Source organism: Amphibalanus amphitrite, unplaced genomic scaffold (genome assembly GCF_019059575.1).
Source record: "Amphibalanus amphitrite isolate SeventyFive unplaced genomic scaffold, NRLGWU_Aamphi_draft 000978F_arrow, whole genome shotgun sequence".
Classification (NCBI taxonomy): Eukaryota; Metazoa; Arthropoda; class Thecostraca; order Balanomorpha; family Balanidae; genus Amphibalanus; species Amphibalanus amphitrite.
Genome location: NW_024882472.1, coordinates 176,331 through 195,396, shown reverse-complemented (window position 1 = coordinate 195,396; position 19,066 = coordinate 176,331). Strand labels below are relative to the sequence as shown.

The following is a 19,066-nucleotide window of genomic DNA, read 5'->3' as shown; positions in this document are numbered from 1 at the left end:
CACAGTCGACTTTGACTGTCGATAAATATTATCAGACCCAGCCCTTCATGTCTCTACCTCCGAGAAAACCTCGGATGTGCGACTCGGTGGGCTGTCACAAGTTGCGGGTCGTTCTCTATCACTGAGAGGTCTGCACTCTGCACCGGGTGAAGGGCCCTGTATTTGACTAATTTCCGCGGCTCTAGCAGCTGGGCCTGGCGCCAATCCGCCTCGTTCCGGTGCGCGCGGGCTGACGGGGTCATTTTCAGGCCCGTTCCGGACGCCCTGCCGTCACGGTTCGCCCCCCTCCCCTCCCCCTCCCGCGGCCATTCACTTTCTGCGCGCATGGTTACCGGCCGGTAAATGCCGGACTGATACACCTCTCGGCGTCACGAGGGGGGCTCTGACCGGCGACATAATGGCCGTTTTCACGACGGAATAGCAGGCATCTATTTAATCCCCATTTAATCCTTTAGTTCCTCAGGAATTTTAGTAGTTCTTTTTAGTAGGTTCCCCAGCTTTCGAATGAATGGTGCGTTAGTTTGCTATTTTTCTATTAAATATCACATCGATTTACTTTATCTAAGGATTTATCACTAATATCAACATAAAGCGTAAGCACAATTATAAAATTATGAAATTATTAAATACTAGTACAATAGTTAAAAAAAGATACTGAGTTGCCAGGCTACAAAGAATATATTCATTTATGGCGCACGACAGACATTTAGAAAGCAGCGCCCTATTTTATTGCACGCTGCTAGCCGCTTCCATTGGGTTTTGCAGGCCGACGTCATTGGTCGTTACACGTATGATGTCACGCGACTTGTGGCCTGTCACGGCTCTTTAATGATCTCCACTAAATGAATGCAACAATGGCCTTTTAAGTTGATCTCTGTGGCCATCTGTTTATGGAGCGACCAATATGAAAGTTGGGTGAATTTACCGGGGTTACATGACTATGAGCAAGCAAATGTGTATCAGGAATGGATTTAGGTGGAGAATTGCGCTGGACCATGAGTGCTCGAACGCTCCCAATTCCACGCCGGTTTGGCTTTGGAGCCGAGACAGACGATGCGGGTCAAGGTCACCGCTGGGGTAACGGTGGATTGGCTGCGCCCGAGCACCCGTAACGCGGCACAATTCTCCATCTATGGATTTTCCTATTCGCTCAGCATTGTGATAGGCGTTCGTAATAGCATTTACTCTGCTCATGTACCTATCCCCGGTTATTTAAAAGAAGTTTTTGTGGGGGAATATCACGGCTTTAGGTACAGTAGGTCTATTAAAAAAGTCCCCAGCACCAGTGGGCGCTGCCTTCGCTGAGCCGAACCCCCGTATGCCTGTCCCGTATCGCGCCGGTATCAGGTCAGGTAGGGTCAGCGGGACCGCTCGGTCCGGCCCGCGGGCGGTGGACGGGCGGCCGGTAACGCTTTCCGCCAGCCAGCTGTAGAATCCAACAAACGAGACGGCCACCGCTCAGCGCAGCGAAACCGGTGTTAAAGGGACCCTCCCACCTTCAAAAAAGTTAATGAATTGGCATGAAAGTGATGTCCCTTGGTTCAGAAAGAGCGAAAACGAATATCTACCAAATTTCACCGAAAAATATTCACTGGTTTTCAAGATATTAGGCTTTTACTTTTGTTTACTTTTTGGGATCTCCCCTGTTACTAGCGACTTTATTTGGAAGCAATAATTTGGCAGCCTTAAAGTGCGGCAGACGTTGCGCGCAAAGCAGCGTATACCACCACGTGTTAACGATGGTTTTAGTCTAAGATTTAAAAATCGTTAGATCTCCGCTGACGTCACAAATTCTAAGGGGGCATTCCAATGCATTAGCCCCTTAGAATCCGAAAACTGCAAGTTTGAAATTCCATATCTTCGAATTAAAGCATTTTTCGATGTTGTGAGTGCCCAAACCGGTATTTGCAGGCCATGGCCACCAATTTGGCTATCTCAACTCAAAACTAATGTTAAGGTGGGAGTGTCCCTTTAAAGAATGGCAGTAGATGTTCATGGCCACAATGATTATGAGATAGTCATTGTTAGCCCGTGCCCCACAGGAATGCCTAGACTCTCACGCCCTGTTGGAGGGGAAATGGGGATTGAGCATCCTTCTTATATGCAGCTTTGGACATTTAAGTGGTATTCGAAGTAGCGTCGAAAGTAGCAAAAAGAAAAAAATACTTCAGCCAATTTTAGATCGGTTCAGAGCAAAAGGTCATGTCACCAGAGGTTATCGATGGTAAAATTTTGCTTGGACAGGATGCGTTGTGCGCACCGGTGCATTGGGTTTCCAATTTCCATGGAAACATCAACAGACTCGGAAGCTCGTAACGCTTGCGTGGAGCCGAATTCATATCAACCGCCGCTACAATGCATGGCAGCGCAGCGCAGCGTGCTGCAGCGCGGGGCCGTGAAACACCGCCCAGGGCTATCCATGTATCAGGGCAATCCAACCCACGTGATGGGCTCGGCCCCAGCGGAGCATGAGGCTCAGGACTCCCGCCCAGGCCCCCTGTCTCCCCCTAATTCCTGTCATCCTTCCCACTCTGAAATCGACCGAAAGAGCCTAACCTAACACAACAAGCAGCTCGTTTACCGCTATGTCTGAATAATATTGTCAGATTTAATTAAGGTCAACGGCTTAGCACGTAAATATGTAACAGCAACTGCCACCATCGGTATTATGAGAAAACCAATTGCTTTTCCACAAACACTAAAAGTTTTAAGCTAAACCTGCATGAAATTAATTTTACCAGCCTCGTGTTCCTCCTATCAAAACGCTTCGAATGAATCAAAAGTTGATCTTTAAGCCTCACCGGCACAGGCCATTTTGCATCCTTCGATGGCACAAGAGGGGGGTGGCACGACCCCACTCGCGCTTGGCCCCTGATTGAGCTAGAGCTTCGCGGAAAAAACGAGCGTGCTGCCCGTCACGAGAGGAAGCCGATGATACCCAATTTTAATGTCCTAGGTCATCGGGTGACCTTCCAGGTCAGGTCAATGACCCGAAAATCGGGAAAATGGGGACCTGTTAGAAAGTCGTAAAGTGTGGCTGCTATGGGGTTTTCCGGGGTGCTGATCACGAATATCGTGCTAGTCTTGATCAGAGATGATGTCTTAAAGCATTTAGACCAGGTCGGGTCAGGTCAGGTCAGGTCAACCGGTAGGGGTCACGACGGGTATTCGTAATACCTGTCATCCGCCTCTGACAGCTTCGTAACATGTTACGAAGGCACCAAAACTACTTCGTAAATGTTCAAATGGTTGCTAAATTCGAATTCAGCTCCAAAAACTGGCGTAGAAACATGTAAAACTCGAAAAAGTGAACCGAGGTCACCAAAGGTCAATGACCTGACCTGACCTTTAGGTGATCTTGACAACCACCCTAATGCATCGGAGCAACATCAAATCACATGTTTGAACGCTTGAAACCACGAAAAGCTTGCAAACGCGCGGCTAATGCGAGCCGACATACGCCGAATCGCGATTCCGGCCAAACATGGTCTCGGAAAAGAGGTCACAGGTCAAAGGTCATTTGGGTCAGGGTCATTTAATTTTTAGGGTAGGTGTAAGATTGATCAATGCGAGGGTACTGAAAGTTTCGTCACGATCGGCCGCTTTTTACGCGAGTTATTTGCGAAAAACCTTGGAGGGGGGGATTGCATCAACCCTCCCTCCCTGTGCCGGCGAGGGAGGTCATTTGAAGAATTTGGCCTATGTTCAAAGACATGACCCGACCAGAAATGGTCATGATGGATAGCAGGATATTAGATCCGTATCGTGAAATTTTACAAACACTTTAGATGATTTCATAACTTAAGCATGTCTATCAAAAATATTTATTACATGGCTCATGTGTAAGCTGGGTGTGTGATCATGCTTACGAGTATGTTGAACGCAACTGATAATGTTCTGTTGGTCACAATTTCTATATTTAATTTATCTTCGCGGATTTCATATTTTTATTAATGGCACCTTGACGATGTCGAGAAAAAAAAAACGCTTAGAAGATTTAACAGCCTGAGATACATTCAGTATAAGGAAGGGTCAAGGGTGCTAGATTCCTTCCGTCCTCGCTATCCTCAGGAAAAACCAATCCGCATCGCCCCTAGTCTTCATGCTTCCCTCTCTGGACTGGAGGTCACCCCACCAGCCAACCTGTAGTTGATGTTGGTTCCATTCCAAGACACATAACCCTCTTCGGGTGACCGTTGGGGAGACGGCTGGACCGCCCGACAGGGCAATCGTCCCACGGGAACAGTCACGCTTCCGGAGTCCGCAGATCACTGTCGCTGGCTCGCACAACCAAATTACTACACCAGAGCATAGTTATGTCATAAAGCTCTGCAAGGGCCTTCTCAGACCGAAAAAGACGGCTCCCAACAAAACAAACAATTTTCTCATTCAGTATTGTATCTCATCAGGCACCACATGTTTTCAGAGTGTTTATTATGCGTTCCGTCCAAAAAAGCGCAGTTCAACTTTCTCCCATTGACTTTAGCGATCTCAAAATTGACCCGACCTTTCTGTCAGCAATGTCAAACTTGCAAAGTAAACGTTTCAAATGCATATACTGTTGCCCATTGAAATTACTGAAGGTTCTAAAGCGATCGGTTAGTCGATGTATTTAGATATGATGAGCACAGGAACTTTCCTTGAGGTAAGGTCACTTGACGTGACCTGGTGTTATGACCTTGAATTGAAAGACTTGGGCGGGAAAAATGGATCATTTGAAATCTTAAAATGTTAGATTTTAACAATAATTGCAAACACTATCCCGGCCAAATAGTGAGTGAGAAGGGAGCGATTCCCCATCCCCATGTTTAGCTCCTATAATTGAGCTAATTGCTAGAGCCTCGCGGAAAAAAAACGAGCGCTTGCGTCGTTACGTGACGCAGCGACTGTCGCCCCATTTTAAAATATCAGTGACCTCTTAGGGCATGTCAAGGGCCCCAAGGCATTGGATCGGTTTTTGGTGAAAAACTTCGCAAAAAAAGGCCGCATTATCGTCATTTCGATACAATCGTGTTTTCTGTTCAGTGTTCTCAGACGCGTCGATTTATATGCTTTTTTGCTTAGGTGAAGCAATTTAGGATGTTTAGGTCAATGTCATGCTAGGGCAACACAGGCCACGAAGCTGTTGAAAGGAGGACATGCTGCATAACATTTGATTCGGTAAGTCTTGCAGAGTCCATTGATGGCTGTCCCGACTGGCTAGCTCATTTTGATCGGGAGTTATTGACGAAGCACTCCTATTGACGAGCACTCCGACACGCAAGGTGAACAGATGCAAAAGTGAAGCATTAACCCTCGCCGGCCGAGGGGGGGGGGGGAGCGGGTGCCGCCCCCCTCCATAGGGTTTTTTCGCGATAGCTCCGAATACGCTGGCGATAGAGAGCTGAAACTTGGCATACCTGACCTTTGATCCAAGCCGGATCTTTTGACACCAACTGCATTTTTGGGTCATGTCAGGTCACTGACCTATGACGTCATAAGTGAACCTCTGCACGGTCTTCAGATGTCGCAACTTCGCAACGCCCTCACTGCCAGAGGAGATGTCACAGGGAAATGAAACTTGAAGGATCTAGTATCCATTATGAGTCCCACAACTTGTATATCTCGGATTTTTCCTAAAGGTCATATGAGGTCAGGTCATTTTCGTGACCTCACCATTATAAGTCAATGGGGAAAAATGAAAACTGCTATTCTGGCACCGGGAACGATCTCCAACTATCTCAAGCACACAGAATCGTGATTTGATGCACTCCTTGCAAGGTTAGATGCGTCACTTTTGCAATGTTGACCTTTCGTGACGTCATTTATGACGTCATCAAGGTCATATTAGTTTTTCGTCAATAACTCTTGATCAAATTGAGCTAGCGAGTCGGGAAAGCCACCAATGGACTCAGGAAGGCCTGCCGAATCGAATTATATGCGACATGACCTCTTTCGACCAACTTCGTGACCTGGGGGTGCTGACCTGACCTTGACCTGAGGTCAACACCCCAAGTTGACCTGACCCGGACAAAAAGTATATCATTCGACGCGCCTGAGCAAGGCGAACACGATGCTGCCAAAATCGGCGCTCTGCGGCCGTTTTTTGCGAAGTTATTCACCAAAAACTGAACCGTACCTTGGCGCACTTGACCTGACCTCAGAGGTCACCGGTTGACCTAGAACCTTAAAATCGGGTACCAAACTCTGCGTCTTGTAACGGCGCACACGCTCGTTTTTTCCGCGACGCGCTAGCTCCACCAGGGGCGAAACGGCGAGGGGGGTCGTACCCGCCCCGCCCCCTCCCCCTCGGCCGGCGCGTATGTAGAAAACCAATAGGTCCGGCGAGGGTTAAACCTTGCCAAGAATGTATGAAGTCACGATTTCATGTCCGTGAGGTATAGTTTTAGCTCATTTCCGACGCCAAATTAACAGTTTCCATATTTTCCCATTATGCTTATATCATGACACTAAGTGCATTATGGATTTGCATCATTTTATAACCGACGACCGTGCAGTCTGCAGAGGTTTACTTAAGACGTCATAGTTAAGTGACCTGACATGAAAACGTGGTTGATTTCAAATGATCCGGCTTGAATCAAATGTAAGGCATATGAAATTTCAGCCTTCTATCATCAGTGTGCTTTGAGCTACCGCAAAAAAAATACATGGTGGCGGCATCCACCCCTTCTTCTCGGCCGGCAAGGGTTAAACCTCGCTTCGAATTATTGCAGATAATGATGCGACCGAAAACAAAGCATTTATCTGTGTCTAGAACGGCCGCTGACTTGTTGGACAAGATCCCCAATCTTAATTTGCTAGATGGGAATAAAATACTCGGCATATGATACATATTTACCCCTCGATTTGCCCTCGCGCAAAGTCATTTCTAATCATCACTGTCGCTTTTTTATCCGAGATGATGTCGCCACTAAACGGGTTGTTTTGTTTGCTTGCTTGCGTTGAATGGTCATTACGGATTATTGAAGGATTATGATATAGTTAATAGGAATGGGGCAAGGAAGGATATGCACTGCAGTGCAGGTGTTTAAATTAGATCACAAAGGCATCGTTTCCGGCATCGTTTCCGGCATCGGCAGAGTCACTATCTTCCCCTCCTCTGCACTGCGGCATCTCTGCGCCCCACACACGGCGTCCTCACTCCACGGCCGGCCGCCGCCAACTGACACACTCGCCGGGCGCCGCGACCTGACCCGTGTCACTGCCGCGGCCTGCGCAATAGAGTCGGGGCTGGAATCCGGGGGTTCGGCCGGCCGGCCGCCTCTGGAGCGGGGGACTTTTTTAGTAGACCTACTGTACTCGGTGGCCCTATTCACGTCTTTCAAAGAATGCTCCGATAACTAAACACCGCACAGACCTACTGCGTTAGTGAATCTGACAGAAGGTCTGTGGAATTACATCCCCCCTCACCACACCCCTAAAAACTCATCCAGTGTCCAAAACCACTTTTATCGACTCGCCAAAAAAAAAAAAAAAAAAAAAAAAACACACACACACACACATACACACACAAAGCATGGGGCATGTCAGCTCTCAGTTCATTTATCATTGTCTTTACCATGGTTCAATTGCATTGCGCGATTTAACCCTCGCATGTGTAGGGGGGGGGGTCGGATGGACCCCCCCCCCATGGTTTTTCGCGAATAACTCGCGTAAAAAGCGGCCGATCGCGACGAAACTTTCAGTACCCTCGCATTGATCAATTTTACACCTACCCTGAAAATTTCATGACCCTGACCCTAATGACCTTTGACCTGTGACCTCTTTTCCGAGACCATGTTTGGCCGGAATCGCGATTTCGCGTATGTCGGCTCGCACTAGCCGCGCGTTTGCAAGCTTTTCGTGGTTTCAAACGTTCAAACATGTGATTTGATGTTACTCCCGTGTGTGTCAAGGTCACCTGAAGGTCAGGTCAGGTCATTGACCTTTGGTGACCTCGGGTGACCTCGGGTCACTTTTTTGAGTTTTACATGTTTCTAGGCTAGTTTTTGGAGCTGAATTCGAATTTAGCAACCATTTGAACATTTACGAAGTAGTTTTGGTGCCTTCGTAACATGTTACGAAGCTGTCAGAGGCGGTTGACACGTACTACGAATACCCGTCACGACGCCTACTGGTTGACCTGACCTGACCTGACCCGACCTGGTCTAAATGCTTCAAGACATCATCTGTGATCAAAACTAACACGATATTCGTGATCAGCACCCCGAAAAACCCCTTAGCAGCCACACTTTACGACTTTCTAACAGATCCCGATTTTCCCGACTTTGGGTCATTGACCTGACCTGGAAGGTCAACCAATGACCTAGGACCTTAAAATTGGGTATCATCGGCTTCCTCTCGTCACGGGCAACACGCTCGTTTTTTCCGCGAAGCTCTAGCTCGATCAGGGGCCAAACGGCAAGGGGGGGGTCCAACCGACCCCCCCCCCCCCCTACACATTAGAAGCTGGAAAACGCCGCACACATGCGAGGGTTAAAGCACGTGAGTGCCTATATAGTATATATGTAGAAAATAATATCTACAGCAAAACATCCAAAATTACAAAGGCTACAATGCTTAAAAAGTAGGTTCATCAAGGAAGCCCATTTTTACTTGCGTTGTGTTCCCAACCATGCGATTCCAACGCGGGCTATTCGCAACGTCTGTTAACCCTATTCCTGGCGGGGGGGGGGGCCTCAGGAGCCCCCCCCCCCTGAGGTTTTTTGGTTATTTCTCCCAAACGCGTTGAGCTAGGAAGCTCAAATTTTCTGACTTTTCCTAAAAGGCTTCTACGCAACATGTCTGAAAATTTTGAGTTGATCTGACCTCAGGTCAGGTCACCAGATGCGGTTTGGTGACCCTACCTGAGAAAAGTTTGCAATCACGCCAGAGCTAGAGTTTTTGACCGATCAATTTCTTCTCTTCAGGGTTTAGTTAGGGTACCAGTATGTGCAATTTGTATATCTCGGAATTTTGATATCGGTGACCTAAGGTCAGGTCAATTTCGCGACCTCCCCATTATAAGTCAATGGGGGAAAAATCAACTCCCTGTTTTTACCACTAAAACGGGTCGGAATGGCCCCATATACCATACATGACTTCATATACGATCAACCTTCACTACCTTGAGGTCTGTTTTGCTGTTGGGCAGCTGTGAGGTCATGTGACGTCATCAAAGGTCACCAAAGGTTTTTGGCCAATAACTCCGTACAGGAACAAGATACAGACGCGTGGATGGTCTCATTGTGTTCAGCTCGTCAAGACGCATCGAATGATATACATGATGACCTCGAGGTCACGTGACCTGAGGTCAACCTTTGACCTTGACCTTTCGAGGTCAACATATATATCATTCGATGCGGATTGACGAGAGGATCACGATGATGCCCTTAGTTTGTTCCTATCTTGACTAATTCGAAAGTTATTCGAGAAAAACTCTCTCCATATCTAGCGCCGCCATTTTGACTTTTTCGACCCCTGTGACGTCATCTTTGACCTGACCTGAAAATGACCTTAGTAAAAATTGTAGATCTTGGCCGTGCGTATCCGATGCCGTTTACCGCTTGTCGCTATCTTGCTTCGTTCTCGAGATCTCAGGGGGGGGCCGAATCGGCCCCCCCCGCCAGTTTCTTGTCCCGGCGGAGCCCGCCAGGAATAGGGTTAAGGCACGTTAACAACTGACAAGCCGCCACCGCTGCCACTTATTCATAGATGGTTGATATCGCAGCTTGGGCGTCAGCAGCGCGGCCCACAACGCGTCGGCGCCAGCGCACGCAGCTGTTGGCACTCGGCAGCCGGTGTTGCGACTTAACGGCCGGCCGGCCCCATGAAGGAGAAGCTCTTGGTGAAGCTTTGTGATCGCCTCATAGCCGCCTTGGATGTCATCTTTCTTGGCAGATCCATCCGTTCAGATGGTGCGGTGCAGTCTGGATAAAGGACGAAGTCCAACGCCGCTAACCCCGCGACCGCCACCCCACAACGTGGCCGCAGACCGAACGGGCGTGAGGGCCGTAAGGGCCACCCCGCCATCCGGTAGGTGGCTGAGCAGCCGGGCGCAGCGGCGCCTGGGCGGCGGCCGCGCTGAGATGAAGTCCCAAACCGCCATGTCGCCATCACCGCCAATCACCATTGCTGCAGCTGTTCCCAACCGCCTCAATCGCCGCCGTTTTGCCAGCAGTCGCGCCGCGGAATGGCAGAAGCTCCAGAGTAGCCTCCAGCGCCCCTCTCCGCACGTGTGCAGGTGCACTGCGCCGCCGCCGGGTCCGACGTCCAGGCAGAACATGATATTTCCATGCTGCTCCGACGGTGGGCTGGTCTTGTTTGGGCGTTCCTCCACTGTGACGTCGGTCACGCCTGCCCCGGCCAGGGCGCAGAGGCCGACGTGTCACCATCCGGTTGCAGTCCTCAGTCGGGTCGCAACGTGTACCTCTTCCGCAGCGTGGAGCGCGCTCCCGCTGGGCAGCGATACAGCCAAAAGTAGCATAGCATGCGGGCGGCCAGCGCTGCGCCGGACAGCGGACCCATGCCGGGGGTATGCCGGTCTCGGCCATTAGCGGGGTCGTCGGGGCCGAGGCTGTACATACAGCTGGTGACCGCGTGAGCCGCCAATCGAAGCTCACGGCTTATAAGCTCGACGCGGGCATCACACGCCGTCCCGATGGGAGCTCCACGACGCCGCCGCGAACTCCAGCGCGGCTCGCAGCGCGAAGACCAGTACGGACGGCCGGGGCAAACGGCGTGCGGGAGTCGCAGGCGACGTTCTGCGGACAGAAAGGGTTGGGCATAAGCTGGTCGGCAGGACACTCTTGAGCCGAGCCTTTGATGTAATTACAGATGATCCAGAAGCATGCACAAAAATTCATGACACACTATTCTCATTTATGTATTTGCTACATATGATATGATATACCAGCTCATGATCAGTGACGCATTCTGGGCAATATGTTCTAAAGTGAAGTAACTGAAGTTACAGCTTAAAAGCTTAAAAAAAAAACAGCTTAAAAAAAACACACACACATTCGATAGCTTATGAGAATAACATGCCTTGTGTGCTTAATGCAGGAAATATTTTTTCCACTTTTTTAGAAACAGCAAAAGAGTTGTCAACAAGCCATGTCAACTATCTAAACAATTTTTATGGAAACTGCTCTAGCTAGCTTAAAGTTCCACAACGTTTCCGGAGCACCGTACCCAAACTCAGTTCATGTTACAAGAAAAAACAGTAATAATGCCTCCTAATTTTGAATGAAATATAGGTATGAGTAATTTGATTTGGAAAGCAACAAATTTCCGCACATCATTTTAGCAAAATTACTATTTTCTTCAGCCATCAGGTTACACAAAACTATAGTAAACTTTATGATCTAGTTTACACAAAACCAAAGCCCCGATTTTAACAAATGTAGATAAAATTTAAACAATTTTAAAAAATGTATCGTGGAGAAAATGAAAAGTGTAGATTTGTAAAGCCGGGATATTTCAATTTCACGGATTAGGCACTTAAAGAAATATCTTCACCTTTCTTTGAGCCACCAGCCTTCACCCAAGTTTTACACGAATGTAGTGAAGCAGACAATGTGGCAACTCAAAATTGTGATGGTTTGAGACAATTATGACGGTAAAAGAAAAAGCAACACAAGGTTCCTTACCCTCGTTTTTTCACATGGGTTCAGATGAGGCTTCAACTGTTGCCGACCTGAGGAGCTATAGGGACTTAAGCTTTCCAAAACTCAATTTCTAAGGGCACTGAGCAGTGTTTGGCTTTCACACGAATGCGATAGTAAGTTATATGAAGTTGACAAAGCAAGCAAAGCAAAGCATGATGCCCCGCGCGTCCGCCCGCGACCACGCCCCGCGTCCGACTCCCGACCGCCGCGTGACCCGAGGCGCCCGGCGGTCACGTGACCTACCGGCCGGGACTGCAAACGGCCTTCACCACCATTCTTGTATGACGTCATATCCTACTGAGGTGCTGATTGGTCGGAATTAGATACCTGAAGGTAATTATCTGCCGTAGTTATTTTTGTTTCATTGTTTTGCGTGTTTTCTTATATGAAATGTAATTAAAAAATTTGTCATATTTTAATCACCATTAAAACATAACTGAATAGGTATAAAAGAGAACTCGATATATACTTTCCTTGTTTTTAAGAATTCCGGAATTAGATACCCGAGGGAGCAAAGAGGGAGCAAGTTGCCACGCTGATTTAATACCTCATAGTCGAAAGGTGGGCTACTAGAACCAAAAATTGCTGTGTTTGTAAATAAATAAGTGATTTGAGGGCAAAAAATGCCCGGATTTAAACTTCTAAAATTATTTTGAACATAAAATATTTCAGTTTGAGGGATGTTAAGGCCTCTAAGGGTAGGTACTTTTTAGGTATCAAATAAGTTCCTCTGCGAAAGTTCCGTCGTGAAAACGGCCAATGTGACAGTCCAGACACATCCGTCAACAGGCGCTCAGCGTCAGAATTGCCCGCCGTGCAGGTCTGTCATAGGTCATTCCGCTGGCCTCTAAGCAGCGAAAGTTGTCCCACAAACTGCGACTTTAAAAACAAAGGCTGTCGCAGCCAGCGCTGTAGTGACAGAGCTCGTGACAATCGGCTCGTTTCCGCAATAACAGAGGTGGCATGGACGAAACAAAAACTTCGTACTACAGTTATCCTACAAGAACGGTTCCGCTGACTGGCAAATACGACACGAAACTGCTGCTTTTGCTGATCAGTCATCAGAAACGGATATCCAAAGCAGCAGGATACCTAACATTGCCGTTCTCCATAACTATGTATAATCCAGCGACGTACTGTGATGCTGGCGATCAGCCGCTAACCGGTGGTTTTGTTTTGTATTTCGGACACAGCTCTGAACAAAGGAGTGTCCGGTCCATTGTGCGGCGTGCGCGGCCGGGAGCTCAGCTCCGGTCAGCGAGCCGGACGGCCGGACGGACGGACGGACGGACGGACGGACGGACGGACGGACGGACGGACGGTCGAACGGACGGACGGACGGACGGACGGACAGACCTGCGCGGCCGGGAGCTCAGCTCCGGTCAGCGAGCCGGACTGCCGGACGGACGGGAATCTGCCCAGGACAGGAAGTACGACTCGCTGGTTTTCTGTCCACGGCCTGGACTCAGACTGGCACCAGGCGGGCCTGGGAGGGTCTGTGTGCAGTCTGGGAGGGTCTGTGTGCAGCCTGGGAGGGCTGGCGGTCTGTGTGCGGCCTAGGAGGGTCTGGGAGGGTCTTTGTGCGGCCTGGGAGTGTCTGTGTGCGGCCCAGGAGGGTCTGTGTGGAGAGGGTCTGTGTACATACGTGCAGTCTGGGAGGGTCTGTGTGCAATCTGGGAGGGTCTGTGTGCCGTCTGTGTGCGGTCTGGGAGGGTCTGTGTGCGGCCCGGACTCAGACTGGCGCGGTGGTGAGAGAGACGGCCCGTGGTCTGATCTCAGACCGGCGCTGGCTGGAGGGTCTGGACGGGTCTGGGGCTCTTCAGACCGGCGCTGGACAGAGGGTCGGCCCGCGGCCCGAGCTCAGACCCGCGCTGATCGGAGACTGTATGGAAGTCTGGGCTGGCCGGAGGGTCTGGAGGGGTCTGGGGCCGGCCGGATGCCGGTGTGCGGCTGCCGCCGTGGAGCGGACTAAACTACTACCACAGCTGGGCACACGACGGACACGGGCGGCCTCAGGGTGACTACCCACGGTGACTCAGCCGCCTCAGGGTGACTACCCACGGTGACTCAGCCGTCCCAGGGTGACTACCCACGGTGACTCAGCCGTCCCAGGGTGACTCAGAATAGCACACGGAGCACCTCACCGAGCGTTTCGGCTATGTTTCACTGGTGCGATACATGGTAATTTGCCACAAACTTTTCAGTCACCATTCACCATTCCACCATTCCAGTCACTTTTTGATGCTGCCTGACTTTCAAATGCTGGTTATTCTTTATTGAAAGCTTGCCACTTGTTTTTATTAGCTTCGGTGCCTTACTGAGTGAATCGTTATAAGCTGGAGTTCAGAATGGTGATAACATATTTGTTATTTGTCAATTTCAGCTAATTTGTGAACATCATTTGTAGCATGCAATCACTTGTCATAAATGAATAAATAGGCTTTCATGCCTAAATTTATGCTCGTAGTGCAGGGCTAAATCAAGAGTGAATGAAACAAATCCCTAACAAATGGTGACAGAAGACAAGTCAGCGAATAGTTAGATTGTAAGGATTCATGCATTGCAAAAAGAATCGCTTTAAAATGCACAAAATTTTACGGAAGGTGTTTGCCAACAGTCCAACATGCTTAGTGAATAATTTTTACCGTGTAATTTGCTTGAAATATGCCCAGAGTCCCCCCGATATACGATTGTGAGCGCGGCGGCGGCGCGGTTGACCTAGCCCTCACCTTGCAGGGTGTGTTTGGGCCGCGCCGGGTCGTAGATGACGGGGATGGGCGCGGCGCCGGCGGCGTCCCCCGGAGACGGCGGCGGCTCGCACACGCGCACCATGTACACCTCATTGGCGGCTACCGGCACGCGGCGCACGTCCTTGCTGACGTAGTGGGTCTGTGTGGCCACCGAGAACACCTCCACCTCGGGCGGACTGCGGTCCGAGTCGGCCTCCGACCACTGCGAGCCGCCCTCCTCGTCACTGGAGACCGGCGGAGAGCCGGGCGCCGACCGAGCGCCGCCAGAGTTACGGCGCGCCTCCCACGTCTGGAGGAGCACGGTCGGCGCGCCGCCACCGCCGCCGCCGCCCCCGCCCGGGCCGCCGCCCATGGCCGTCGGCGGCGCCCGCGGCCGCGCCGGCCGAGCGGGCCGCGCGCCACAGATGGTGTGCCGCTTCCGCAGCCGCGCCCGCGGCGGGGACGGCGGCCGCGCCGAGAGAGCCGCCTCTGCCAGCCGGTTCCAGCTGCGGATCTTGTCCCGGACGGCGGCCGTGCGACAGCTCAGGTCCGGGCTGACACTGCGCGGCGGCGAGCGGCTGTCGGCGCTGTCGTCCGGCTCGGCCAGCTCCTCGGCAGTGAGGCAGACGGTGCGCCGGTGTCGGAGCGCGCGGCGCACCCGCCGGCCGGGCCAGTCGGCCTGCTGGAGCAGCACGCGGCGCGGGATGGTGCCGAGCAGCTCTGCCGGCAGCGCTCCGTACCGGGTGGTCTCGGCGCGCGACTGGCGCTCGGCCGCCGCGCCGGCCCACATGTGTCCGTCCCTCTGTCCGCGGTGTCGCAAGGAGCCGTCTCGCTCGAGCTGCCGCCGCCGCGCCGGCCACGCAACGGGCTCGACGGCTGGACAAAGCGGCGTCACGCGCGGCGGCGCCGGCAGCCGGCCGCCGCCCGCCGTCTCCTGTCAGCCGTCCGTGCAGCGGCGGCCGTCCTCAGCCGACCGTGCCCTGTCAACGCAAATGGAGTCAGAACAGTCCACGCAAACGAAATGAGGTATCTCGCGCGATACAAATCATATCTGAGGTGCATTGTTTATTCACGACACATGGAGCTGATTGCATGAGGTGAACTGCACACGGTCTGATCTGAGCGCATTTAAGGCATGCAAAATAAGCTTTCTGGAAGGGAAGTGCACTGAGTCACAACAGATTGTGTTTTCTCTTTCTGAGTGAAACAAATAATAGATGTGAGAGGTCGACTAAAGCGTCATGAAATGGACGAAGCACGAGCGTTGCCAATACGGCACCGGAAGCGGAAAAGCTCCGAGTCACCTGGATTTCAGCGCGCCGCAGATAATACCTACTGGAAAGTCTAGTTAGCACAGCGAGCACTGCTGAATGGAGGACCGCTGACCGCGCGCCGCGACGAGACCCTCTGGCCAGCTTGGGAGGGGGGGGGGGTCTCTGGTTCCTCAACTGTTTGTGGTGACCCGCGGCGAAACAGCTGTCCACCTCACCACCCTGTCCACCTCACCACCCTGTCCACCTCACCACCCTGTCCACCTCACCACCCTGTCCACCTCACCACCCTGTCCACCTCACCACCCTGTCCACCTCACAGCTGTCCACCTCACCTCACCACCCTGTCCACCTCACCACCCTGTCCACCTCACCACCCTGTCCACCTCACCACCCTGTCCACCTCACCACCCTGTCCACCTCACCACCCTGTCCACCTCACCACCCTGTCCAGTGACCACCTCACCACCCTGTCCACCTCACCACCCGGTCCACCTCACCACCCTGTCCACCTCACCAGTCACCACCCTGTCCACCTCACCACCCTGTCCACCTCACTACCCTGTCCACCTCACCACCCTGTCCACCTCACCACCCTGTCCACCTCACCACCCTGTCCACCTCACACCACCCTGTCCACCTCACCACCCTGTCCACCTCACCACCTTGTCAACCTCACCACCCTGTCACCGCTCAGCTACTGGAGTGGGACACCCACCACAGGTCATCGGTCGCTGGTCACTGGTCACCGGTCACTGGACACCTGTCACCTGACACTGGTCACCGGTCAGTGGGCACCGGTCACCTGATACCTGCCTGGGGACGGACCACCGTCCCAGGTGACCAGTCTAGCATTGCACCCTTTAAGTATACCCCTCCCCCCACCCACCCACCCAACCGCAGTGCACTCCGCCAGCATATATTCCCAGTGTACCGTATACCAGCATATCCCCAGTGCACCGCGTCAACATAAATTTTCCAGTGTACCGTACCAATATTATATGCTCCCAGTATACCGCGCCGGTATATCCTCCAGTGCACTGCTCCGGTATATCTCCCAGTGCACCGCGCCAGTGTGTATCCTCCCGGCGCCCCGTGCCCAGTCGGCCGTCTGGCACGGCAGACGTCCCATTCTGGTCTGCCAGGGGTGTGAAGGTGTCGCCCTGTGTACCCGTCACGTCACGCCGGCTCCCGTGACGCCTCTGGCCGCGGGTGTCAGTGGTGTAACCTCGGCCGTCACGGCGTTACTCCTCTAGAGCGCCGCTCCGTCACGGCACGCGTCCCTTGGTGACGACCTCGCCCTGGTGTGGGTGGTCAGAGGATGCGCCGCCGAGACCACACCGCTTTGACGTCAGTGTGACCGTGACTCTTTGGCCCTTGGGGCCTGCCGTATGTGTGCTAGAAAATAGGGCAAGTATTTCGTGCTCAAATTAGTAAAACAGCTGGTGAATATGCCAGTAACTAATTAGAAATAGGATAAAAGCGCACAGCTATATTCAGCATTTTCTCATAAGTGATGTACCCCTGATTGCGAAAAGGGCTCAGTCTGCAACTAGACAGGAGATTGCCAGCATTTATTTCAAAACACTCGGGCATTTCACAGCGCGCGTGTGTTTCGCAGGGCGCACGTGTTTAGAGAGGCGTTCTGCTTCAGGTCCGGTGTGAGGCGGGCTTTACGGAGCGCCGAGGCGAGCCGGTGAGAGAGCGAGCTGTCTCACCGGTCAGGGTGAGAGGGGAGTGTTGTTCTCACCAACCGCCGGGGCTGTGGAAGCAGGGAAAGAGGAGGGGTAGTGTGGCTGGTGGTGAGATAGCAGGTACCGAAAATTGAGAACAGCGCAGAGACTCCGCTTTGCTCCATTGAATGCTTCTGTTTCTATTTCAAAACGAGCCGAGAATTGGTAATGCTTTTTCAGTCACGATGGTTATACAATCTGTAACGGTTTTGTCTGGAGTTAATTGCTAACTTTTTTTTTTCCAACTTGTTCATATATTTTCACAATCACACGATATTTGCACACTTACACCTTATTGTTTCACTTTCCATTTGCGTTTAATACACCTATGCCTTCCTGCCCCGCCCCGCATCGCCCCGCGATTGACACACATGCCCGTCCTCGCTGGGGCGATGCCCCAGGCCGCCGGCCGGGCCCGCGACCCGTCACCCTGATAGGTTGGCGAGCCGCGCGCCCGGCCGGCCGGCCGACCCTTAATAGTGCCGGCCTCCGGTTAGCCGGGTTGGGTTAGGGGCGGGCAGTGCGCATATGCTGCTTATTTTATCAGCAACAGCTCACTCAACTCACATGCATAGCACAAGATACAAGATACACATGATGCGCGAGGAGCATACTAAGCAATGCATACTACAAAAGGATGCACTGTGCGATCGTCTGTGCCGATTGAAACGCATCGTAATCCTTATTTACCGATTCATCACCATGCTATGTATGTCCCTGCACAAGAATATGTTTTGCCACTTTTCAATAAAGGCTTTAAGGGTGTCACTGACAAATGCTGCATGTTTTTCTACCCTCACTTGATGAACAACCGTGGCTCGAGCCCCTTCGTAGGATGGTTTTATCTGATTGTGCCGTAGCTTACAATTAGCGATGTATTGTTTGATAAGCAGGATTATAAGATTTACTGCATTACGGCCCTCTTCTATTCCAAAAAGCACATGTTTTACGTTATTGTGTTCAGACATACCTAGACCCTCAAAAACTTTATCCCAGATATGGTGAACAGTGAAACATTCGTAAAAGAAGTGCTCCAAATCATCTTGCGAGCCACATTCTTGACATAAAGGGCTGTCGATCAATTGTCTAATGCATAAATATCTTCTCGTCGGAATGTATCTGTTCAATACTCTATATTGGAAAGACTGCAACTGAGTCGATTTGGTACATTGATACGGAATTTTGAACAACTTTTCCCAATCCATACTGTCATATCCTCTTTCCTCCCACCTTTTAACCGCCTTTGGCTTTTTACAAGGCATTCCGTATCTGTATAAATGACGGGGGCGTACTTCGGTTATGCGTATTTCGCGATCGTTCACACGAATGATGGGATCTTCGTTTCTTTCTTCAGGGGACAAGGTTCTGACCGCTGTATTTGTAAGGATCGTTTTCCAGTGATTTGGAATTGCTCGCAGTATCGTTTCATATGTTAGGAAGTCTAATCGCAGAGAAGGCAGTTTTTCTTTTAAATTTTGCAGGCTCATAAAGGAGCCATTTTCTCTTGTTATGTCACCAACAAACTTAATTCCGTGCCTGTATAAGCATGGAATAAATATTGTCTTTCTGTGCACTTGAATATTTCGGTTGTACCATATCATTTCCATCTGTATCGACTTGACGCTTTCTACCTCCTTGCATTTGTAGTCCTGATATAGGGTTAAAACATCTTTATAAAAATGTGG

At 51.1% G+C, this 19,066-nt stretch overlaps 1 protein-coding gene across 1 annotated transcript in view; it reads right to left on the bottom strand.

The window, feature by feature from the left end:
* The window catches only part of LOC122368822 (heat shock 70 kDa protein 12A-like), a 33,627-nt gene extending 18,857 nt beyond the window's left edge, over positions 1–14,770 (bottom strand). The window contains exon 1 of the mRNA XM_043343081.1: positions 14,378–14,770. Within this exon, the coding sequence (XP_043199016.1) occupies positions 14,378–14,750 (373 nt within the window). The 5' untranslated portion in view covers positions 14,751–14,770. The remainder of the gene's footprint in view (positions 1–14,377) is intronic.
* Between the last annotated feature and the right edge of the window lie 4,296 nt (positions 14,771–19,066).